The sequence below is a fragment of the Ciconia boyciana genome, chromosome 7, assembly GCF_034638445.1.
Source record: "Ciconia boyciana chromosome 7, ASM3463844v1, whole genome shotgun sequence".
In the NCBI taxonomy this organism is placed as follows: Eukaryota; Metazoa; Chordata; class Aves; order Ciconiiformes; family Ciconiidae; genus Ciconia; species Ciconia boyciana.
The window spans coordinates 1462310-1487883 of NC_132940.1; the positions used below are offsets into that span (position 1 = coordinate 1462310).

The 25574-nt window shown below is 40.4% G+C and overlaps 1 protein-coding gene across 5 annotated transcripts; it reads right to left on the reverse strand.

Moving 5' to 3' along the window:
- Nucleotides 1-1040: 1040 nt before the first annotated feature.
- Nucleotides 1041-23971, reverse strand: SRSF11 (serine and arginine rich splicing factor 11). 5 transcript variants are annotated; one of them, XM_072868948.1, is made up of 13 exons: nucleotides 23826-23971; nucleotides 23538-23687; nucleotides 17012-17145; nucleotides 12910-13019; nucleotides 10794-10886; nucleotides 8679-8728; nucleotides 7040-7167; nucleotides 5970-6051; nucleotides 4670-4801; nucleotides 4017-4106; nucleotides 3272-3367; nucleotides 2480-2618; nucleotides 1041-2373 (listed from the first exon to the last, which is right to left on the reverse strand). In XM_072868948.1, exons 2-13 carry the CDS (start codon nucleotides 23663-23665, stop codon nucleotides 2176-2178), a joined length of 1380 nt encoding a protein of 459 aa, XP_072725049.1. In that variant the 5' UTR covers nucleotides 23666-23687; nucleotides 23826-23971; the 3' UTR covers nucleotides 1041-2175. The 5 variants fall into 5 exon arrangements, with proteins under 5 accessions (XP_072725049.1, XP_072725050.1, XP_072725048.1 ...); XM_072868949.1 differs by lacking the exon at nucleotides 23826-23971 and having other exon boundaries at nucleotides 1041-2370; nucleotides 23538-23816; XM_072868947.1 differs by lacking the exon at nucleotides 23826-23971 and having other exon boundaries at nucleotides 23538-23816.
- Nucleotides 23972-25574: the final 1603 nt, after the last annotated feature.

The following is a 25574-nucleotide window of genomic DNA, read 5'->3' on the forward strand; positions in this document are numbered from 1 at the left end:
CCACGCACGCTTCTCCAGTTTGTGTTTGGGCTTGGGCAGCCAGGGCAGCTACCGCACAACCCAGCCTTAGCCGTTAGCGGAGTGAACTAGAAACATCATTTCATTACACCTAGCCCTTGGTCTGCCATCTTGAGCTCGATACCCTGACCTGGTCCTTCGCTGCAGCGTGTGAATGACTTTCACAACAACAAGGTCGAAGGATCAAGGAGGTTGACTTTATTACTGTAAATCGGTTTATGTTCTTGTACTTCACATATAAATATCTCGATGACAACAAAAAAGGCACATCTATGAAGACATCATGCACCTTGTCCGTGTCTATTTTTATTTCATTACAAGAACTATCACTCTCTCTCCACTCGAAATAAAAGCCTAGAACTGGTTGTATGACATACACCTCTCTGTATTGACAAAATACTCAGAACAGTTGGTAAAAATGTACATTTCTACAAATTCTAAAAATGACACTGCGTATCTAAACGGCAAGTTCCACTTCGCCTGGGGCAAAAGGACAGTTTAAAAAGCAGGTGGTTTGACTCCTCAGATTCGAGGAGTTCAAGCACCTCTGACAGCTTCATTCCAAAACTTACCCAGTGAAACCAGTAAGTTTGTAGCTGACACGGACAGCCTACTTCACACGCACAAAGCACTCGCTGCTTCCCCTTTCTGCTAGTCTCCCACTACCATCCTGAAGAGGCGAGTGTTCATATTTCAATGAAAATACAAAAAAGTTTTTACAAATACATACTTCTTTTAAAAAGTACTTGTCCCATCATACCTCTAGGTTCCCATTTAAGCCCATTCCCTTCATTCCGCCAACAGTAAAATAATTCTTTCTTTAGCGTAACATACTGAACTAGAGCTAAAACGGCAGGCGCATCGGCTTTGTCACTGCACTTACAGGTTTTGATGAGGTGGAGTCATTACTGTCTTTTTAAAACAGGTAGATGAAGACAAATGTATACTCTAAACGAATGAGGTAAGGTTTCATACATTCAGTGGTGTAAATAAATACCAGCAGAGTTTTTTAGGAACATGAGTGTAAGTTTAAGGGTTTTATTATCAAAGTTTTGTAAAACAATTTCAGAAACTGTACATCGACATGGCACAGACTGTAGCCTACTTCTGTCTTTTTACCTGCACAAAAGTAAAAGCTCTTGAACTTCTGTAACTAAGAAAACAGCTTGCCTAACTACGTTGCATATAACATGGAATCACTGTGTGCATAAGATTACTACTGCAGTGACAGTAAACACAAATTTATTAGTTTATACAACTTGAGATCCTGTAAAAAGTACATTATCAAGTAGACTTGCTTTTAAAAGCGTACGAAGGTCAATTTTAAAATGCACTACCTTTTTGCAATGTGTTTAGCTCATTAACAAATAAGACGACCCGGATTATGAAAACTGCACAAATCAACCTTTAATCACTGGGCACTGATCAAGCAGAGATTCTCACTCCCCAAGGCTCAAGAAGAAAAGCTAAGAACCATTCCAACTCACCTGAGACGGATTTGAACTGACAGATTAAAAAAAGCCCTCAAAAAGGTTAGTGCATTTTAACTTTGTCAAAGCCAAACAAAACCCACCGGGAAAAACAAAACAAACCAAACCAACCCCAGCCACATGGCTTAAAAAAAAAAACACAACCAAAAAACTACCTATCTTAGAATGCTGATTTTCAGATGTACTGTCAATTTTTTTGTGTAGTCACACTTAAGACCCTTAAGTAGATCCACCGTACGTTGTAGGACTTCAGAACATTGAGGATGTTTCTGCCACAGTCAGCATGCAGCCAGTGCGTTCCCTATACTGCTCTATTACTGCAATGAATCAAATTCTAGAAACACTATCGTAAGTGAGCTGATTTACTAAAGGAGATCATACAACAAACAGTCCATGCCTGCTGTAGATGCATGCAGCTTTTTACTGTTGCTTGAAGCATCACCAAGTTAGTAAAAATTGCTTGGCTACGCAATCCCTTTCGGCCGTAACAAGAATGGTTACCTTTCTATAAAGCTTTTGATGTGAGTTAGTATCAGGAGATTTACAAACCATGTATCGCTTAGAGCTGTATACATCTAGATTTAGGATTAACAAGTACAGCATAAAAGAATCACACAGGAATGACACTGATGCACGTCTGCAGCTGTGTTCACTGCAAAGGCAAGCTTCAGTCACTCATATCCATGTCCTCTTCGTGATGATCATCCCCATTTACTTTGGATTCCCTTGCTGAATCTCCACCTCCTTTATCAGCGGCGGACTCCTTTATTTTGGGGGAGGAAGAATCTGCCATCTTCTTTTCTTCCTTTTTCTCCTTCTCGCTGTCATATCCTTGTTCTTCTTCATCATAATCCCTTGTGACCTGCTTTGCCGAGATAAAAAAAAAAGTAAAACTTGCTTTCAAAGCCCCTGTTGGTTTAAGGTTAATGCTATAGCACAGGCAGTGGAGTTAAACAGGTTTTTAAACATACTTTCACATCTTTATCACTCTCGGATTTTCGTTCTCGATCCTTCTCTTTGTCTTTGCTTTTTTTTTTCTTGCTTGTTGACCGCTCCCTCTCATCTCTACTTCTCTCCTTGTCTTTATCCTTCTTTTTTTCCTTTTTATGTCTACAATGATAAAGCATGTAGAAGAATGAAAACCACAATCACACCATTCCATAACGAGAACACAGACCACGTCCAGACCGTTACCCATAGGTCATTACAAATCTAAAGGGAGAAATAGCAGTGTGCAACAAAGGCACACCATTCGATTCCAGAAAATAACCAAACATCCCGGTTTCATCGCTCTGGATCACACACAACCACCACAAAGCGAAGTCTAAGAAACGCCGTGCTGAGAACAGCAAGACGACAGCGTTTCATGAAGGAGCACCTCAAGTTCCCCACTTTGGGAGAAAGGGTCACAAAACGCCCAGGCCCACCCAAAAGTCCGTTGACTCCTATTGTACAGAGCCAAACGGGCCGGGAACTCTGGGAGTCTCCTACTCCTCACCCCTGGAATACCTCACGTTTGGAGTCCTTGGGCACTAACAGAGAAGCTCTATGCTTGAAGGCGATTAAATTATGATGAAACCGGGAGCAGACAGCAGAGATCCACTCTCTCAAGAAATCAGCCTACGGGCTAGAGGTATAAGGGACAAGCCAAACACACACAGTCTTCAAAATAACCCCGCTGTGATCTTGTTACAGTTCATGTCTCGGGAATTTCCCACCCAGACACCAGTTGTTTCTTTTTTTTAGCCAAGAGGCTTACAGACCTTCTTGGAGATGGGGACCGGGACATTTTCCTTTTAGGAGACCTGGGTTTTTTAGGTGACCGTGTTCCACTCCTGCTTCTTCTACGTCGTCTTTCTCTGCAGGAAAGAGAGAGCAAAGCCTTTTTTTTTTTTTTTTTTTAAGCTACAAATACACATCTGGCTCCAAACCCAGCCCTGCTCAAAAGGCAGTAAATAGGCGTAACTCAAAACGGGTATTTACTATTAGCAGTACTGCAAAGCCCACACAGTTGCTGCTCAGCAGAGTAAGTTGTTTCCTGTTCTACCTCCACCTTCATGAACAAATTGCTAGCTTAGACTGTGTTGGGGATACTGACTCTTTTTGCAAATAAACAAGAACAAACTGTTTTGTTTCAATATTGCAAGTTAATTTTGGAAGTTTTTTTTTTAAAAAGAACAGCTCACATTTTGCATGTATTTATTCCATAAATCAGGAAAGAGTTTAACAGTGACCTCAAAGCATCATAGTCTCCTTGATATAGAGCAAGTAGAAACGATTGTAAGCCCAAACAATACCTCCAGAAAATTACAGCATCGGGGGGGGGGGGGGGGGGGGGGAGAAGGCATCTTCTAGACATCGGTAGAGAGAGTACACGTGCATTTGTGCATACGCCCGATACGTCCGTAACAGAATCATCATCCCATTACATACACAAATGTTCTTTCTATTAAAGTGGATAAAGCATGCTGGAAATAGAGACCAAGGAAAACGCTCGTGTTACTGTACCTGCTTGTGCTTCTTGATCGTCTAGTTGTGCTGTAGCTTTTGGGGGGAGTTTTAGAACGTTTCTTTTCTTTCTCTTCCTTCTTTTTATCCCTTTTAGTAAAATACAGATTTTAAGTTTAAGTCATTTTCAAACTATTCAAGTAGCATTCACTACTTTTGCTCCATAGGAAAACAAATGGAGACATGATAACTACATTGGATAGCATATACTGTTCAGTGTTTCTGGGGCCAGTCACATTATATTAAGAGAAACAAAGATTACAATTATCTACAGCAAATAAAAAAACAGCTCTTTTATAGCTTCTGTGTACAAAACCTGCAAGTCTAGATGCTCGCATTTCCTGCTTTCCAGAGACAGCTACTGAGCGATTCAGCTAGCGCCTGCTGCATCTGTTGACTCTTAGGAAAAGCTTGTTACATGTTTTTATGTAACTAACTGTGCACACATATAGGGCAAGCGTAATGTAATTCTGTAAGACGTTACTTTGAGACTGTGACTTTAAAAAGAGCCACTAGCTCATTTTGCCCTAGGTTTTCTGTTTGTGTGTGGTTTGGGTTTTGTTTTGTTTTGGTTTTTTTTTTCCCCTTCATTAAGTACCAAAATTTATTAATTTAATTTCTAGCAAATAGAATGGATTTACTGAAGCAATTACCTGGTTTTGGATGTGCTCCTAGACCTTCTGCTTCTCTCTCTGGAATGAGATCTTCTTCGCCTTGGACTTTTAGATCGCCTCCTGCTTCTTGATTTTGAATGGGACCTTCTCCTTGATCTGCTTCTTGACCGTCTACGAGTAACACGTTGTACGTGGGAGTTAAATATATGACATTTTTATATACTATTCAGAATCCATCTGCTCAGTGCTAATGGTATTGTAATGCACAATGATACAGAAAACAGAAGAAAAGACTATAGAAAACAGCGAAGGAGTCGCACTGAGTCCACCAAGGAAATGGAAAGAGGAAGTGCACAAATGCTAAATGTCAAAGTCCAATGATGCTTCAATCAGCCCTCTTATTTCTCTCCTTGTAAGAAAATATCAGTCCCATTGTAGAGGAAAACTGGTAAGTCATGTTGAAATGTGTAGAAATTTTCAGAATGCTAAACCAAATACAAGCCAATTACTGAGTATGCAAATAGCTAAAAAGTACAAATGGGAAGGCGATAGTTACAAGGGCTTTGCACAGACCGCTGGCATGCACTGCCTCACTGGAGCTGACCAGGCAACAGCATAAATGAGCCGTATGCCTTTGTTTGGGTAGGACAGTATTAAGAGCTCTAGTCAGGATACCTGAACAGACCTGATCTCCAAGTAAATCATAACCTAGAAAATGCTGGAAAAACTTTTGTCCCAGATACTTCCACTAAGCTGAATTCACTGCACATACTAGAAACAAAGAGCCCAACAGGTAAACATTTACGTACATAAATAACAACACTCAGAGAAGCCTCCTAGTGCTTGGTTTTAAGACAAATTATAATTACCACATGAGCACGCTGGAAAGAGACTGAAGAACAAACAGAGGTTTAAGGAACTATTGTAAAATGGACAGCCTACAATGGCTTAGGTGTGCACAGCAGTGAGGGCTGTGTAAAACCAAGGCTCCGCGCTAAGGTGTTTCTTATCTGATACAAGAAGCAATTTATTGTTAAATAAAATCAGAGCCCAAACACTGCTAGGACTAGGTGTCCTGAAGTTCTTCCTGCAGTAGTTTAAGGTATTTTTGAGGTATTTTTTTTGCTATCATCTCTCTCCCACCCTTTCTACAAAACCAGAGGTAGGCCTCCATCTCACACTATACAGTCTAGCCACATCACAGCCTCAGCTTTCTTCAGACCATTTGCATTCTTCCATCTGTCAGCCTCCACGAGTGAAGTGTCACTTCCAAGAAGTATTTTTGAAGGAATTGCTTTTAAAAAACCCCTCACGTAGCTGAAGCAAATAAGCTAAGTACCTGTGTCTAGATGAAGAAGGTGTCCTCCTCCTCCTTGAGCGTGACCTTGACCTTGAATGCCTTCGTTTTTCATCTTTTTTGTCTGGAGTTAAAAAGGAAAAGCATAGTAAAAAACCCAATGTTATTTTAGTATTCAAAAAGACTTTATAAAGGAAAGGAAGTTCAGCTTCATGCTATAGATATAAATAAGATTAAGAAAACCTAAGGAATATTTTGACATTTGAAATCAAGGCTTATTTATCCTTTTCCTCAAAAGATGACACAAAGAATGAACACATGACAAAGACATATATGTGACATAAAACCAACGAAGTTTCATACTGAAGAAGTCAAAATTCAGAAAATGTTTAATTTAAGTCGGTTAAAAGAGGACAGTGGCAGGACAATGGAAAGTCTTGTTAAAATCTCAGAATCTCTGCCATCCTGTGAAGGGCTGAAGAATCTCTCGAATTACTGTTTTGAATTTCCCACAAAAAGCCTCAAGCAAAACAATCAGCACATGTTTCTGGTATAATAAAACAACAGGAGCTCTACTCTTTCCTGAAAATGATCAGGAGGCTGCAAAACTGTATTTTCAGTGTTCCAAGTTACTGCTTCTCAGATTTGGTGATTCTGACATTTGTGGATGAACTGCTGCATCTTGTTCTAAAATAAAATCTACTGAAATAAACTACAAAAAAAAGAATTATTTACAGATTAGGAATTAAAAGAAAGGAAATCATCCCCAAGCACAAACGTCACTAGGATGTCAATGGTTAAGCCACTTGCTGTTTCCAATGAGATCTCAGAGATGGCAGTATGAACTTTAATCACGGGAAGCTCAAGCATTTTGCAATCTTCAAATCAAGTGAATTTTGGGAAAAACAACAGATGATTAATTCCCTGCATCATTCTGCAGGACACATGCAGCATTCACGCTGTAGGACAATTAAAAACCTGTCAACTATAAATTAAGTCACTACAGAACATGAAAGCATTAAGCCAATATTTTACAGACCATTAGCTTTTATCATATACTAAGTCAAAACTCCATCTTGAATCGAATGAGGTATTCTATGATTTAAAATTACCTGGCTCTATAGCAGCAGAAATTAATGACTGTGCTTCTCGTACTCTTTTCATAGCTTCTTCTATTTCTTTACTGGAGGTATCTGATTTCAGACTTGGTGAAACAAGACCTGCAGCTACATGGTTCAACCTGGTAAACAAAAAAGAATTTTAGCAATTCAGCATTGATGAATCCAAGAAATACATGGCTCCGTTGTCAGTTTGCAGCCTATTCAAAGTGACTGATTTCAGTGAATCAGAATCTGCCTGCGTTTTGTCACCATTCAGATAGCAGCGTAGTAAGTCTAAGATGCAACACCTGTGCTGAAAACAGTGGCACAAGATACTAGCATGGCTCTTAGAATTCCAGTGAACTGCAAACAGCAGCTAAGTTTCTAGTCTTGCACAGATACGTTTCTGATGACACATTTCAGGACATTTTTGTACAACACGATTTCAATTCCCATCACCTTAAAGAGCAACTCCACAGGAAACAGCGTATTATACAGTAGAAAGTCGGTTTCCATTTTTATAAGCCATACTGAGAAGCCTACAAATGTGATGAAATTTAAAGTTCAGAAGAGGTGTTCTACACGGTGGCTTTGAAGACAACCAGGTACACCCAATATACCTGACTGATGTTTATCTAACCCATTATCTTGGGTAACTATTTTGTTCAATCAGTTATGCCTTCCCTGCTTACAGAAATGTCAATTTAAAATAGAGAATAATATACCAGAACAGTATTAAAAACCAAGATAGATCACATATGTAGCTTTATCCCCTGGTATAGATCAGATGGCTCTGCCAATTTAAAAACACTGGAACAGCCAAACAGGGTTAGCAGAAGTCTCTTTAGCTAATACAGCAGCAGGGCAAGCACCCACCGATATGCTTTCCCAAAGCTGAGAGTTGAAAGAATTCTCTCCAAAGCTTCCTGCAATTTGCAGTACCAGGGCTTTGAGGCAGATGTGGTTTCTTTTCATTTAGTACACTTTTCATCTACTAATTTGTCTAATAGCTTTTTCTCAATGGCATATGCTTTCATCATCCTATTGCGACGTTACCAATAGCTTAATGGCGCACTAATACATTAAGCACTACAATCCTTCCCTACTTGCTGTCCCCTTGCCATACTATTTTGAACAAAATTATCCTTTTACTGAATACTGAAATAAAAATTAGCAAATACTTGTGCTTATTGTTATTTGCACTCTTTTTCTACCAAGTAATAAGACATGCTGTCTTTCATTATCTTCTGACAGCTTAACATACGTAGACTCTTTTATTACTGTCTTTTACAACAGTTGCTGGTCTCAGCTCATTCTCAACCACAGCCCTTTCATTTCAACCTTGCAGGACGTAAGGTGGTAGCTGCACCTTTACGTTACGAAATGACAAAAATTACATACAAAAAAATGAATCTAGCAAAATGAAATCCCAGAGATTAATCAGTGTTATTCTGTAGATGCAAGGCTGAATAATCTTCATTTCCTCCTCCTCTCTACCACAGAAAAGACAGTCTGCACAAGTTCTCCAAGACACTAGTTTTCTCCAACCTTAATTAGATCCAGCAGGACAAAGACTGGATACTGAATCACAACAGATATTCCCAAGATCAAGTGTATTGCAATACAAGTATCTGTAAACACTGATGCTTACTTTGGATCCACTGTGCTCATAAGCTTTAGTAGTTGATCTGCTGCAAGAGACTGTGAGAAGAAAAAAAAAAAGTTAAAACCACGTTGGAAGATGTGTATGCTTAAGAAGATTATCTTCCTTGAATGTACCCTCAGCACTGGCTAAAGCAAAAAGTCTCTACAGATGAAAAAACCAAAACAAAATACACCCCAAACACGTTACAGACAGAAAGGCATATTGTTCTGTTTTGTGGATGGTAGTGAGGGTGCGAACATCACATTTCAGTGGTGCTTAGGTACTTTTTTTCCCCACAGCAGCCATACATAGGCCCTTTCCTGGACAGAATCAAAGCACTTTAAAATAAAAATACACGTCTGGTATTTACAGGTTATTTCTCTGTTACTTCAAGAGAATAGAGACCTCATTAAAGAACTAAGTTGCCTGTCCATGGGAAGTCCTCAATGTCGATTTATGAACAATAAGCAAAAGCTTCTTTACTCTAAAAATTCCATGAAAAAATATATTTTACAGCTCTTAGAAAAATCCAGATATTATTACAATTGGTCACTTCCTGTACCAGTGGTGTCTTAACAACTAAATCTTTAGTCTCCACTAATTTTCTTTATACAGAGGTAGCCATGTGCTGAACCCAAACAGCCTGCTACAATCAGCTGGCTTAATGGACAAAGGACACAATCCTTCGTCATACTAAATTTGTATTTTTCTAATATGCATTTACAATGCTTATTTTTTTCATTTGTTATTTCATTGTCACCATTATTTGCTTGTTACTACACGTGGCATGCATAAAGAGAATGCTTATGGATTTCTTAGCAATGCATTACATTATTACTACTTCTTCTACCTGTAAAACATGTTCTCTGTACAGTTGTCCTGGTTTTGGCTGGGACAGAGTTAATTTGCTTCCTAGTAGCTGGTGCAGTGCTGTGTTTTGGATTTAATCTGAGAATAATGTCGATAGCACGCTGATGGTTTAGTTGTTGCTGAGCAGTGCTCACACTGGTCAAGGGCTTTTCAGCTCCCCGTGCTCTGCCGGGCGCACAAGGAGCTGGGAGGGGGCACAGCCGGGCCAGCTGACCCCCGCTGCCCAAAGGGCTATTCCAGACCATACAGCGTCATGCTCAGTATAGAGACTGGGGGAGCTGGCCAGGGGCGGCGATCGCTGCTCAGGGACGGGCTGGGCATCGGTCGGTGGGTGGTGAGCAGTTGCATCACTTGGGTTTGTTTTTTTTTTACCCTGGGTTTTGTTCCTCTCTCTCTCTTTTGTTGTTTTCCTTTTCGTTACAATTTATTATTATTATTTTATATATTTTTTCCCCCTCTTTTTCCCAATTATTAAACTGTTCTTATCTCAACCCACGAGTTTTCTTACTTTTGCTGTTTCGATTCTCTCCCCCATCCCGCCGGGGCGGGGAGGGTGTGCGAGCGGCTGTGCGGTGCTTAGTTGCCGACTAAAGCTAAACCAGAACAACAGTATTTGGTTCTTATATCTTAAATATTAACTCAATATTCTACTTTCTATTACTTAGTACATAAAGTCTTTTTAAAGTCTCCTCAGTATTTTCCACACCTACAAAAATTAAAAAGTCAAACAATTTTTTTTTTACTGTAAGTACAAGACAGGTTCATAGCTTGATAATGACACATACTTGAAATATTTCATGACTAGTCCCAAATTATTTTTTAGGTCCTTCCAGCATTTAATTTGGTACTCCTACAGATACTATTTATTCAAACAGGTGCTCAGAAAAATCAATCACTGGATTTTTCAGATGGTGGCTGCTAAACTGATATAAATGAAAATTAATTTTAAAACAGAAAAGAGGGTAGCAAAAGAAAAGTGTTCATATATAAACCTGCTATGCCAAGAAACAAAGACTGCATTTTATAACAATTCTAAGATATTTAAAGAACCAGCAGCCTGTGCAGACTACATTGAGCCAAGCCTTTAATAAAAAGTAGTATTTTGTAACACTTCTTCAAACCCAACTACAGTATTTCCAGATCTTCAGCTTGTTATTTAATATACTGGTGGACACCAAGAGCATCACGTGTGCTAGTCAAACTACGTATGTGCTAGGGACAATAAAGAAAATTTTAGAGTGTATGACATACCTGAGAGTTTAAGTTTGCTCCAGGAAGCCCAAGAGCAGCTAGGGCAGGATCAAGAGCAGGAGCTCCTAAAGCAGCTAAAGGAACAGCACCAATCTGTAACAAAGACGGCAGTGAGACAAAGCCATATTCAAGTGGTAAAAAGCTGTTAGATCAAGATTCCCAAGCACTAGACACATGGAAACTCGAACTGGGTTTTACATAGGCTTCTAGCTCCAGGAAACATTATAGTAAGGTCAGCAAGAGTATTTCAGTTTTCCTTATTCCAGTACTCCAAAACTTTGTATATGAAAGATTTTTTTCCTATAAATATTCTAAAATGAAATTCTGTTTCCTCTGCATCCCAACGGGCGGGGGGAAGTACAAAAATAAAGCATTCCACTATATTCAAGAAATAGTTTAAAATGAAATTCTTTTCCAGTCTTAAAGTGAAAATTCATTATAAGTTTCTGAGACAACTACTGCATATCTAAATCAATTTAGGATTGAAATTAACATGTTCTATGTTAAAAGACAATATACTATTATTACATCTCCACAAATTTCTCAAATTTGATTAAAACTGGAAGAAGTACGATGACAGCATAGGTCTGAATTCCTTAAATTAATCTAGAAGCCTCATAAAAGAACCTCATTTTTTTTGCCATTTAAAGTGAGATGATCAAAACATACACTAAAACGAAACACATACTGTGCTAAAACCTACGTGATCTTTTGTTAATCAAACGCTGTGCTGTGGCTGTGAGGTCTTGCTCTCCCTCCCTTCCTTTTCACCGCCTCCTTTCTGACTGCTCTGGCACTGGAGACTCATGTGTCAACCAATTCAACCCACCGCGCCGTCAGAGAACTTATTTTTGTGCTGTCTGCATCAAGCTAACACAACAGTTCACAAAAGGATCTGATGAGCTCCAGAGCCAGCACAAAAGCAGCAGCAAGAGCATGTAGTCAAGAGCAAGGGAGCAGAACCTTCCACTTTTTGACGATGAGTTTTTCAGTTAGCTGATCTCTTGAAACTGTACAGGCTTTTCCCTGCAGTCTCAAAAGAAAAAGCCACATTCCCACACACTGGTTTTGTGAACATAAGCTACAGCTCTAATTTGTTTTTACTGTGTTAGATGCCCAACTCCCAGTAACAGTCAAAAGGAGCTACATAACAAGCTTTCAAGATGCCTTTGAAAAAAATGACCATGCACCACAATTTTCCATAAAATGGATGTGTTAAATAGATTCTACCATTAAGTGGATCGGAAGCAGGCTGGGATTCAGAGTGACAGAACTAAAATGAAGGTGGTTCAACAACCATTTTCAGGAATTTATGTACATACAGTTTTTGGTGAAAGAAATCTTTAAGACACTATTTGTTTCTTCCATCCCTTTCCTCAAGTTTCAAAGTTAAACTTTAGACTTTTCCCTCTAAATACTGTTAAAGAGACCTTCTGAACAACTCAATGGCAAGTGTACCTTTCATGCAATCAGAAATCATAATGGAAGCTACACAAAGAAGAGCTAAGCGCAAGCTGAAGAAGTAGATTTGAGAACTGCAAAATTAATGAAGCTTTATTCTTATTAATTTTCCTCTTGTACTTTGGTTCTCTGTTCTCTAATAAGATTTGTGCTTTGACTGAAATTTTTTCTACAATGTATTATTCTTACTGTTCATCTTCCACACAAATTCTTGTGTATTTAGATAACGAGCAAATACAGGCTACAATTTTTTCCCCTCCGTTGGAGTATTAACGGAAGGTATCTCCACAACATGTCAACTCCTTGAATTTCACAAATTTAAAATCTACGAGATCTCTACCGCTTGTCAAATCTGTCCGTAAGCGTACAATGGATAAGAGGGATGAGAGAGAGATATAAACACAGGGCCTCTGAGATACCAGACGCATCATGTTAGGGAAATACAAGTATCCCATCTAGCAGCTTATCACCGTTTTGCCACAATTCATCTCAGATAGCTGTAACAATCCATCAAGATACATAAACTAAAACATTCTAGGAATCAGCATTAGCACATCCATCTATTTGTCCTGAAAAAACCAACAGAAAGTAAGTTAGAACCTAACAGAATACATCTAATCGTTTCCCTTGACTTCAGTCTAACCGGAGAGCCTACCTGAGAAAGTGGGTTGGGAGTAGGCAGGAGTCCACCTCCAGGCAGCAGACCTGCCACAGCATTGGCTGGTGCCAAGAGAGACAAAGCCTTAGTCTCATCAGGAATAACTCCTGCAGAGAAATAGCCTTGCATTAGAATGCATTCCATTTCAAAGGCAGAAAATACACAAATACACCCAGAAAATGTCTCCCTGATACACCACCTGAGTTTGTTGAAAGTACTTATGTTGGCTAAAATACAAAGCTTGATGGCTATTAATATTTATCATTAATTTTTTTGTCAGAATGAAACTTCAATGTGTGAAAATTTGACTGTTCCTTTTTCTCTACAAATGGTTAAGTTTCTAGAGCAAAAAAATAGCACAATACACACTACTTTTTTGTTAACACTGCCAAGATTTCATCACCTGTACTCGATTTTTAAGTCATGAACCAAACGTAAGCAAGCACAGTCGGTTCTCCAGGGGTGTGCTCTCAACTTTCAAAAGCTGTTTTATGAACAACGACTCGTGTCGGCTGCTTCACTATAAAGCACACAGAAAAATCAAGATACACAAGACAAAAAAAGTTTGATTTAGGGGTTAATAATATGGTACAGTTCACTATGTTTTCTTTTACACCTACCATATAAATTTTGTAAAACTTAAGAGAAGGTATGGAAATATTTTTTGTTGAATCAAGCGTAGGGCTTTTGCTGACTTGTCAAATGAAAATGAAAGTCTCTGCAGATCTTCAAAGACACGCTGTGTATGTGTGTCTGTGGGTGGATGGGTGCATACATACAGTATATTGCGGCACATTCCTTACCTGTGCAGTAAAATGCATTTGTTCCGATATGTGCCATGCTTATTGTACCAAGAATGCTGCTACATACTGCCATTTCAGAGGAAACTTCTGGCCCAAAATCTTGCAGCCAACTAAGACAAGTGTCTTATTTTACTGCCTGCTCTGCACATATAATTTTAAGGGTCCTACTATGAAATATGTAATTATGTAGGTATTTTTATTCTATCCAACAGCAAAAGCCCTATACAGATGGATTAATTTGTTAATGTGCCCAAGCCCCCAAAATGAGAGTTCAATAAAACAATTTTACTATATATTTGCAAATACCAGTAGTGTTTCTGTAATACACATTAAGAAACTGCATCTCATCATAAAACATACAATATGTACAGGGCACTTAAGAGAAACTGGATAAGCTGCAGAAGAAAACTGTTGGGTGGTATTTTCAGCAGGGCCTGGTATATAGTTCAGGCTGAACCAGGGAAAAGAACTGTAAAACACAACAACAAAAAAGAAAAACCACTGTTAAATAAAGGTAATGGTTCCTTCCACCTATACTGAGAAGTGCCGATAATATAAACAAATGTATAATACACAGCACTGTTATCTTGCTTGTGTCATTGAGCTGTCATCAATTTAGATACCAAAAGTTATGGAGGGAGAGGGGGGGAAAAAGGTCATTTAGATAAAGGGCATTAATGCATAAATATATTAACATACCTACAGAGAGATTATGGGGTAATTTTGCATGCAAAATTATGTCTCAGAGGATATTTATAAATTATATCTAAACATTTCAAATTAGTGCAACTACAACATTTCTGGCATCTAAATACAAATCCTCAGACTTATCTTGAGACACCTCATAGAAGATCTGCATCCATTAAAAAAATCATGCATCTGATCCTCTAATTGTTTTTTAAAAAAGTATTTAGAAATAAATAAACTACAATTTTAAAAAAAGCAATGAGGCCCCTCACCAGTTAATTTTCATGCTTCAAGAGCTTTTTTTACTGCTGCTTTGTTAGAACCATGAAATACTGCATGAATGTGTAGAAATGAAAGAAAAAGAAACAGACAAAAGAAACAAACATTAACCAAAGAACCTACATACCCCCCCCAGCCATCTTTAATCTTAGAGTTCCTTCCAAATCTAGGAATATCACAGTGAAAATTACAAATACTAAACCTTACCGTAGACTTTGTGTATAGTTCTATAACACAAAGCAACAGCCAACACCAAAATGTCTGTGTATGCTAAAACGGGAGTGCGCTCGTGATATAGGGGATAATTATTGCACTAAACAGATAATAAACATTTACTTCAGTGACAGGCAATATCAATACAGAATTATCACAATAGAAAATAAAAGATAAAAGGGCCCAGTTCAGCACAGTAGTTAAGCATATGCCTGGCTTTAAGCACACGAGCAATTTCACTATGGTTTTAAGAATCTTGCTGTATCGTGCTTAAATAGCTTGTTGACTAGGACCCTGGCAGTATGCGTTTGCAGGGAAAACTATACTCCAGTACAGGGACAAAAGCATAGGATTACAAAACCCGGGGGCATAACTTTATTGGCTGAACGTATCTCTTGTGATACGCCACATCATTATGCCAAAAACATCAACATTCTGAACGACTAGAACACCACAAGAAACAGCCCATGAGGACGCCTTGATTTAAACAGGCCCATTAAAATGTTCTACTTTATTAATTGTATTTTCTTTACACAATCTGAACCAAAACTACTGGGCAGATTTCTCTATGTGCCAGATTTATCCACCATCAAGCACAATGGACAAAGTCAGACTGACAAAGAGAAAAATGTTTTTATCCTTACTGGAGAAGTTAAACACTAACATTCTTCACCATGGGCCTTGGAGAACATTTCAGTACTAACTCGGATGGACTGTTGCTATACCATGCTTTTATACAAAGATGAGGACAAGATGCCTTTCAACTATGCTATTATACCTAAACTAGCGAAAGCAGAAGCAGTAGCTCGATGGCAATTTCAGAATGTGTTCTGCGCTCTCAAAAAGCAGCACGTCTCAATCAAAGGTCATGCTGCAGGTTCCTACGTTCCAGAAATTAAGTTTTCGTATCTTTTAAGTTTAAGGAATACAAAGATAAGACAGCTCCCCAGGCCTCAAAAGACAGCCTACAGCATTACAATGTCTTGATTATAGGTCTGAACCCAGGCCATGTACCAAATTTATTACTGTAGTATGACTTAATCTGCAGAGATTTTATTGAATTCAAGCGATCTGGGAAAATCCATTATTTCAGAAGTAAATCAAGAAACAGTACAATGGAAATCAATTACTTCTAAAGCAAGTCTAGAAGAGTTTTATAAGACTTCTGTAAGAAGAGGTGTCTTCTCAGCACTTTGTTTTTAAGGTAAGTTCCAAAAACCCTGCTCATTGCCTTTCAAATTACTGTAACACCCTAAAATGTAAAAATAAAAAGAAGAAGAGAAAATGTAGTTAACAAGTGGTTACACCAGGAAAACACTTGGGGACTTGAGTGCTTGCTGGCCTTTAGTTAATGTCTAGAATCCCCTGTAGCTGCAGAGGACCCACTGTTTTTCAGTCATCTGGAAGGGCTTTGCATTTGCCTTCTCCACTACAAAAATCACACACACAAATAACAGAGAGAAGAGTTTATTATTTAGTGAAATTCTATAAAATATATCAAGGATGAACAAGAAAACTTGGAATAAAAAACTAGTACCAGTGCCCATTTGGCACCTCTTGGAAGATCTCACTTTCAAATTAAACCATAATTATTCAAACCCTTGGTATACTGAACTTCACAGTGAGAGTGAGTGCCTTTTCGGGGAAGTTCCCAACTAAATGCAGTGGCAGCATATCTCAACGAAATGTTCATCTACTCTCCCATGCACTCTCAGGGAGGGAGAAACCATTCTCGTGAAGAGATTTCTGCCTATGTGAAAGTGGCAAACACTTAATTATTAAGGCAAAATTTCCTTAAAATGTTGACCGGTTTGCCTAAGTCTGTTTAGGAAAATGTCTCATTGAGACTGATAAAGAGCAAAATCTGCAAATAATTCTGCCTAAAATATTCTAAACTTAAAGACACACAAAACCAGTAAGAGGTAAACTTTCCACTTTCATTCAGTGTCACTAGATTAAAAAAATTCTTTAATCCATGGGCCAATGGCAATATACCAAGGGTTTCAAAATGTTAATATCTTATGTTTGACATTTTACTAATCCTCGTTTTTGTGAACTATACTGGAATAAAATGCCAACATATGGTGGCTTCATAGGCCATTAAACAATTCACAAACCTTCTGCATATGGTACGACTATCAACGCTCTGTCAACGAATACAGTGTTTGTCAGATGCTGGGCCACAACTGCCGAGTCGGGATCATGGAACTTTACAAAACAGACACGCGATGAAACAGGCAAAGGAGAATCACTGAAAAAGAAAGAAATAAATTACTTAGATGGAAGCAAGTCTGACAGTATGAAACCTGTAACTTCTATTGTCTCCCTACTTTCACCGAGCCAGGAAGTCATAGGGACCATGACTTCTCTATGCAAGAACACCATTTCAGGTTTTGTATCAAACATCATTCTGCGTGGCCACAGATACAAAATGACACTGAATGAAGCCAATCCACTGTAAAATTGCAGAAAGAGTTTCACTGCCTCATATGCAACTGGACATTAATTCTATTATGCACAATATATCTATGACCAGTCACCTAAATGCAAATTAGTCTTCATGGCCTGTCTGTGAGAAGGGAAGGAGAGGAAGAAAAGCTTTGCTCAAGAAAGATAAAAAGTTACCTACTATGTATACCGCACAAGTTAACACCACCAGCAGTTGTACGCTCTCTACTTTAGGCCCCAAATGACTTAAGGTAAATTGCAAAATGAAGAGGGCAATGATTAAAAGATCACTATGATTTTACTTATCAACACAATTTCATAAAAGCTTCTAGACCACACTTCATCATGCTTCTTCTCACACACACAGAAACTGTCAAGCTCATTCTGCAGGGATGTACACTACTGAACATGCATCTATCATTCAGCAGTAACAGCACTAAACACACAGAAATTCAAGCAGCTCAGGTAGGCAACACTACAGCTGAAACCTCACTAAGGGGTGAAAAGTTCCTAAACAACCGATCAGTAAACATAGACGTCTTTCCAAGATAGGTCTGTACCTGCTCCACAGCTCAAAATGAGCGTCTGTCAGCAGAGCTGCGTAAAAAATCCCAGACAGGGAAAATCCAAAAGAGAATGCAGAAGTTTTGAGTCACTTGAAAAAAAAAGAAATATCTACTTCCTACAATAGAAAAGAATTGTAGGGCATACAACTGTGCCCCTATCCCCTTCTCTGAAACAAAACCAAACCAAACCCCCCAAAAAAGAGGCAGACTCATCTTGGTAAAGGTCCAGAATGGGTTTCAAAAGTCCATATATCCTGAAAATGGTGCAGATTTTGCTTTAATCTGATGTACAAACTAAAACACAGTAAGAAAAATTGTTACGCAGACACAGCTGTCCAGCAGAAAAGTTAAAAGCTGCCTCCAGAAGGTGCAGGGCAAGTACTGAATGTAGTAGCGAGTCCTAAAACCTTAGTTCCTAAACAAGGCCAGGGTACATTTGCTGTTCAGTTCCGCCATCAACTACCAGAGGTACAAATTAGCCAAAAGAGGTAGCTCTGAAAAATATTCACTAATTCTTCATGACAAAGATCTACCTTTACTAACTAGATTCACAGAAACAGCTATAAGACTAGCTCTTCAAAATGCATCCCACTGCCAAAACAATTTTATCTGGGTTGAAGAACGTTGATCAAATCTTTAAGCACTGAAAGCACAGAGAGAGTTGTCAGAATTCAGGAGAAAGGAGAATGACTTCGACATCAACAACAAAGACATCCAAGATCTATTTCTGTTAGCGCAAATGCCAAAAGCTATCTAACCTTCACCACCACTGAGCACAGGCTCAGCCCAACATGCAAGTTACGCAAACTCCAGAACTGCCCTAAATGCCTATCAGATCACACTCTAATATATTTTAAATTTAACCTGATGTTAAAAACTAGACTGAAGCCAGCGTATTACAGCTTTTAAAATATTAAAATTAGAAACATCCACTTCATCCGACATCTTGCAGATTTAATAAATTGGAAAGTAACATCGTAGTGATAAATGGCACAGAGACAGAAAAATTGAAACTATTAGCTCTTTTGTATCTACAAATACACAGCAGCTTGCCAAAATGGTGCCTTTTCTTAACCATTTGCATAAAAACATAAAAACCAAAGAAGCATTAGCAGACAGTGTTTAACAAAATCACAGTAGTAAAATTTTGAAGAAAAGAATGGTATACTAATCTAAGTTATAAAAAAATAACAATTTATTACATAAATGCAGTACAATATTTTCAAACATTCTTAAAATGTCTGTGATAACATGGGAACGTGAAGCAGAGTCGATACTGTTTATATACGTGAGTACCACTACGTACTAAACTGTACAGCTAGCTGAATCTACGAAAACAGCTGAGAATACGTAAGGCTACGCTTATGCAGCCTGACATAATATAATCAGTGTATTTAGTTTTTAAAATCGTATCTCCAGTCACTCTAAAATCCAAGCTGTGGCTGAGCAAAATTTCTCAAGAACAGGATGTTCTCAACGGTTACCAAAAAAAGGCCATCATTATTCTAATTCACCACAGATCGAAAAATTTAGTAATTCTCTCTCAGACATCATGCCAATGACTGCTGAGACACACGACGATTTACTGCGGCTGGTGTCTGAACAATGTACCCATTCTGAAGTACAGCAGATTCTGAAATACAGCAGATAAACAGGGAAATCCAGCCTTCGCATTGTAACCTCTAACTACTCACTCCACCAAAGGTCCCTCATATTGCAACCAGCATCTTGAATATTAAATCTGATTTTTTTAAGCAATATTTCTGCCACTTACATCAACATTACTACTGGCATTATTACTGGCATTATTACAGGCTAGAATCAGGCTGGAGTGAACAGACTGTCTGTGCAAGAGATGTTTTTCAACATTACCATGTTCATTGGGTGGGAAGAAACACAGTAAAAAAAAAAAACACAACTAAAAAACAAACAAACCAACCCACCCCCAAAAAAGAACCAACCCATGTGCTTCAATTCGAAACAGAAGTCGTCATCCTTTTCTCAGCAGACCAACTACCAGTGGCAATTGGAAGTAACGCCAGTATTCTGATAGAGCCCTTGTATAGCTTTCATCGGCAGTTATTAGATAAGGCAAAAGATCTTCCCAATTACTATGCCATCCAACATATGAAATTATCATTAAGTATGCTCCTAATTTTATCCAGCTTTAATTCTGTAGACTGTATTTTCCATCATTTCCATTTTCCATGCTTTTTTCTTGGTAAAATTCTCTGTCCATAAAAAGTTGACTGGGTCATTCATATCTAAATAGCAAGACCAGAGAACACATTGGTTTCTCTATCAAACACCAGTGGCATAAGACCTTTTATGTCCAAGTTTCAGAGCAGAAACTTAAGTTTTGATGGAAAGGCAGTTTTCATATGCTAAACAGAATATGCTGAAATCAGCTTTTTTATACGTATATATGTATGTGTGTGTGTCTGCATACACACACACCTTTTTAAAAAAGAAAAAAAAAAGAAAAAAACAGCACTCAGAAATCCATTCCCTCCACTTTTCGGTTCTGTCCCTCCACTTTTCAGTTTTGCCTACCATGCAGGATGAAGCTATGTGGAATACAATACAGACAAGAACCAGGCAATGGCCTTGGGGAAAAGCAGAAGGAAGAAGGAAGAAAGGGTTTGGGGAGGCAAAATGGAAGAAGTCACAGAGCTGGCTGTGGATTAAAGATGGAATATGAAGCTGAGGTATACATAAAACATGTAATAGCTGATTAAATAAACTGGGATAAGGAGATGGATGAGGGGAGAGAGAGAGAGAGAAACAGAAATGTAGAGAAGCTCAGGAAGTTATATCTGATCTGGAAGCCTGGGAGAATAAGGAACTTCTACAAGGGACAGCAGAATCAGAGTGACCGAGAGAAAGATCAAATAAGGAGGTAGAGCAATGGAAATAGGACTGGTTACTCGGAAATACTATATGCAAGAAAGAATCCCAGTATAATCTGGGACATAAAGAGATTCAGATTATGGAGAGAATTTACAGATTCTAATTTATGTCCTGTACTGCCCAAAAAATGAACACCATGGGCAGGGAAAAGTCAGGACCTGAAGTTTAAAGGAGAAGGAACAGAAAAGGCTTTAGAAGAAACGGATAAAAAAACCTACCACTACTAGAAATACACCCCTCTTTGGTGCGAAATGAAATTGGAGACTCTAAAGCATCCTGAGATTAGATCCCCGAGCACCCCAGTGGAGACCCGCAGCAGGTCTAGAGGTGCCAGAGCCCTTGGCATCTCTGTATGGACAGCAACACAAAGGAAATGACACAAAACCGCCTCAAAATAGTAAGGTTAAAAATTAAACCCAGTCCAAAAAAGTGCCTGGTCTAGTATCAACTGCACAACCTTTACATACAGTTTTCAAAAATGCTATTTTTCCACCAAGATATACATTCTATAACAAAGATATATGATAACATTCACTTCAACAGCTATTCAGTATTTTCTACGTCTTCTGCACAAGGCTTATTTAGTTACACTATATTTCCTGTTCCTTATTAATTTTTTCAGTGGCTTTTCTATAGTTATAACTTTTTCATAAATACTAAGAAATCTTCATAATATCCCTACAAGATGATTAAGTATTATCCTCCTTTTTCATCTGGGGCTTTGAAATACCAAAGAAATTTAGGCCAAATGTTTTAATTTTTGGTGATCCAATTGGAGACATCTGGCACCTGGGTTACTGGAGTTATTTGCATCCTGTTGCCTTTTCTCCCTCGGCGCATAGCCTTCACCGACACAGCTGTAAAGGCAGTCAACTCGGTATTTTTCTAAACCAATGAAATGACCCAGCTGAAGTGACAAAAACACCAGTGCCAGAACAAAGGAGGCAGAAGTCAGCAGTCAAATGCGGGAGCCCGGCCTCTTTGCAGAAACAGACTTACGCCAGGACACAAACCAGTAAGTTCACCCTAAATACGGGCACCTACTCTTATCTAACTAGTATCAAACATTATCGACACCAGGGTACAAGGCAGATCTCCCTGAAGCCATCTCTTCTCTTCCCATAGCCCAGCTCTACAACACACCGACCACAGACTTCTCTCCAGCGCACAGCCCCAAGACAGATCCAATGTCCGTACTGAGCAGGGTCCCATGGGGCCAGTATTTCACTCCACATTTGCGCAAATGAGCCAAATGACAAATGTATAGACAGTCTGGGGTATAGTAAAAGGAGTTGCTGGGCTGGGCTTTGGATTTTGGGATTTTTTTGTAGAGTACTTCATTCTGATACCACAAAAGTAATCTTTTAACAGATCAGTTAATATGTATCTAAAACTACAAAGTTTCAGAAACAGAATTCAGCTATAATAAACTACCTTAAAAACTGGACAAAATATTAAACACAGAGCAGTACATCAAATAAGTGCACCTCTTCAAAGGTGAGTTACTTTGCTGGCTGCCAAGCATTAACAGTTCTGACATTTAAGTATAGTTATCCCTGCTATTAACAACACAACTCTCATGTCTGGAACTGTCCCTCAATTCAATTTCCTTCTATGCTTCAATTTCCAACATGAAATTGCCAAAATCCAACCCAAAGTAAGAAACTGCAAGAACACCAGGAATACTGTTTCTGGATTTGCACATATAACCAGCTAGCAGGATGGGGGAATTTTCCTGGTTTTGTGCTAGCAGGGATTGAAGAACAAATGATGAAAAAAAACAATGCTTTGTGATAGCTTTTTTTTCCTAAAATAAAAAAAATAGTCTTGGGTATTAAAAATAATTGACCACGTTCTTGTTTTTCTCCAACCAAACAACCCTCATTCATCACGGCAAAAAGAAACCTTTTTACTTACATAATACATACACAAAAGCTCAACATATAATGACATTACCTTCCGTAAAACAAATCAAACTGACATGGCCAAAACCAATGTTATCGCCTAACTAACATAATAGATGTGTATTATTTGTATATTAGTGACTACCTGCCCATTTTGCACAGAATTCTTCGCAAAGAATGCATATTTATATCAAAATTTTAGTTTTATGGCCAACTGTCCATAACCTGCCTACGGCTCTGGAAGTTAACCAGACAGCAGAGGTTAGCTAGACAGCCCTGAACAAACAGCTCCTAGAGAAAAACGTGCATTTGACAGGAGGAATCCCGCGTGTAATTGCATGCCGTAAACTACTGTTTTCCCCCCACATATGTGCGTAACATAATTACGTGAATAACTACAATTGTAATAAGCACGTAAACTCTTGCAGCAACTCTATCCGAGAGGAAAGAAGGCTGCAGAGGCACGGAGAGCACCTCGCTCCAACTCGACTCGCTGAGATTCCCCCTGCACAGCCGCATGGCGCTGACCGATGCGGGCTAGCGGGGCCCTCGCCGCCTCGCGATCGGGCGAGCTCCTCAGCGAGTCAGCGCCGAGCCGGAGCCGGGGGCGGGGGCAGGCCAAGGCCTGGCAGTCTCGCCGCGGCGGCAGCCCGCTGCCGGCCGCCATGGAGGCAGGAGGCGGGCCGCTGGCCTGCGCTGGGGGAGGGGAGGGGAAGGCGGAGGCGGCGGCCGGGCCGCGGAGAGGCGGAGGAAGGGCCCGCTCCTGGCGGGGGAGGGGAGGGGAAGGGAGAGGAGAGGAGAGGGCCGCCACTCACTCGGGGGGGAAGAGGCGCAGCTCCTCGATCTTTCCGAGGAAACCGAAGAGCGTCCGCATCTGCTCGGAGCTGGCGCTGGGGGAGACGTTAGTGACCTGGATCACGTCGGTGCCGCTGCTTGAAGCCATTGCGCTGCCGCCCGCTCCGCTGCTACAAACACATCGGGGAGAGGAAGAGCGCGTTAGGCCCGAGCAGCTCCTCGCTGCAGCTCCTCGCTGCGCCTCCTGCCGCCGCCTCCGGCCCGGCCCGGCCCAGCCACCGCCGCGCACAAACCGCCGCCCGCCTCACCAGCCTGCCTGGGCCGCAGTATCCCACAATCCCCCGCTGCCGCTCCCCGCGCAGGCGCACTGCGCGCGGCGCGCGGACCCACGCAGGCTCACAGCCCGGGGCCCACACCGAGCGGCCGCGCCTGCGCATGCGCGTGTCCCCGGCCTCTCTCGGGACCGCGCGGGGACGGCGCGTGCGCAGCCAGGCCCCAACTCCCGCGGGGGGGAGGGGGGAAACGGCTCCGCCTCCGCGCGCTACCCGCTCCGTGCTCGCGGGACGCGCCGCGCATGCGCAGAGCAGGGGCGGCGGCTGGCGGGAGAGGCGTGAGGTGGCTGCGGCCGCTGCTGTGCGCGGCCTGCCTGTCGCCTCAGGGACTGTAAGGCTGACAGAGAGCACTGAGCCTAAGCTGCCCTTTGTCCCGGTAGCACGAGGGCTCATCCAGATGGCGGCTGGGGTTGCAGAGTACTTCTGGTCAGCCTTCAGAGGGGCGGGTGGGTCTCAGAGGCCTTAGCTCCAGCTGGGCCGGTGCGTTGCTAACAGCAGCCTGCCCGCGGTGTTCCTGGTGGGCTTTTTAATGTTGCTTGCTCCTTCACAGCTATAAGCTTAAAATTGCCGCATTTTAAACAGGCTAGGTCAATTGGTATATGAGTTAATTGTATTAACGTAGAGATGAGTGGAATAGGTACTTTGTTGCCTGGGTTCACTGAGATGAATGTACTTTGAGTGCTCTGTATGTTTTCTGCTCTGTCGCTCCTGGCATCAGATTGTAAATAAAGCAATTGGTTATTTCTGAAATCCATAAAAGCGATTTTTAAGCAAAGAATATGAATCATTCCAGGAAGTTCAGCCCTCCCCCCAGCCCTTCCCATCCATTGTTATGATTTCTGCCTGTCAGGAACCAGCTTCAGCTTGCTTCACTCCTGCCCTTCCAGGTATATCTTCTGGGAACACACACAAACTTGACTTGAAGACTTCATACAAAACTCTGCAATTTCCAGCACTGTTTTTTTTAATACTCAGTTGAAATACCCAGCATTTTCTTATGGAGTGCTGCCTGGCGACTCCCAAAGAGAGAGGAGACAGAAAAAAAGGGAATTAAAGAACAGTGGTAAAAAAACTAACGAGGCCAAAATCCTCAGTCGAGAGCTAGTGCCTGCGGTATGATGGCTTCTTGAATCTCATGCTTATTTACCTAACGTGGTATTTGGTCCTTGGCTGATTAGTTTTAAATCCAATGGAACTACTAGTAGAAGCTCTTTCTAAAAAGGGTAATGTTTGAAACACAAACCTGGTGTTTGCAAAGAGCTACAGCTAAAAAGTGCAACGACTAAGGGGGAAACGCTCCTTTGTCGTAATTCCCTTCTCACCAGGAACTGCTGGTGGGGTCAGGCAGACATTGATCCTGCTCCCAGGTTAAATGGCAGAAGCGGTGACTGGTCCCCGTTGGTCTCCAGTACTGGTAGGCAGCCAGAATTTTTCAGTCTGTAGTATTTTTACTTGGTTTGCAAACTCTGGACTACAGGGAAAAGGAAAAACAATAAACTGATGTAAAAGTGCCTTTTCCTTTGGTATACCTTGTGTGTCTGTATAAAATATTCCCAGGTTATTTGGTCTGGATTCACACTGTGACAAGGGTGAAGACCTCAGCAAAAAGAAATGGGGGAGAGGAAGGGTGGGGAGCGAGATCTGCCTCAGATGGCGTGCACAGCTGCAGCCAATTTGTTGCCCAGTCTCCTCTCCAGTAATTAGTAAGAATCAGAACCGTCAGTT

Coding starts and splice junctions, on each gene's coding strand:
- SRSF11 (XM_072868948.1), bottom strand. CDS start 23,665: ATGGCTTCAAGCAGCGGCACCGACGTGATCCAGGTCACTAACGTCTCC. Junction 3,368..4,016: donor CGATCAAGAAGCACAAGCAG/GTACAGTAACAC, acceptor TCTTTCCTGCAG/AGAAAGACGACGTAGAAGAA. Junction 2,619..3,271: donor CGGTCCCCATCTCCAAGAAG/GTCTGTAAGCCT, acceptor TTATCATTGTAG/ACATAAAAAGGAAAAAAAGA.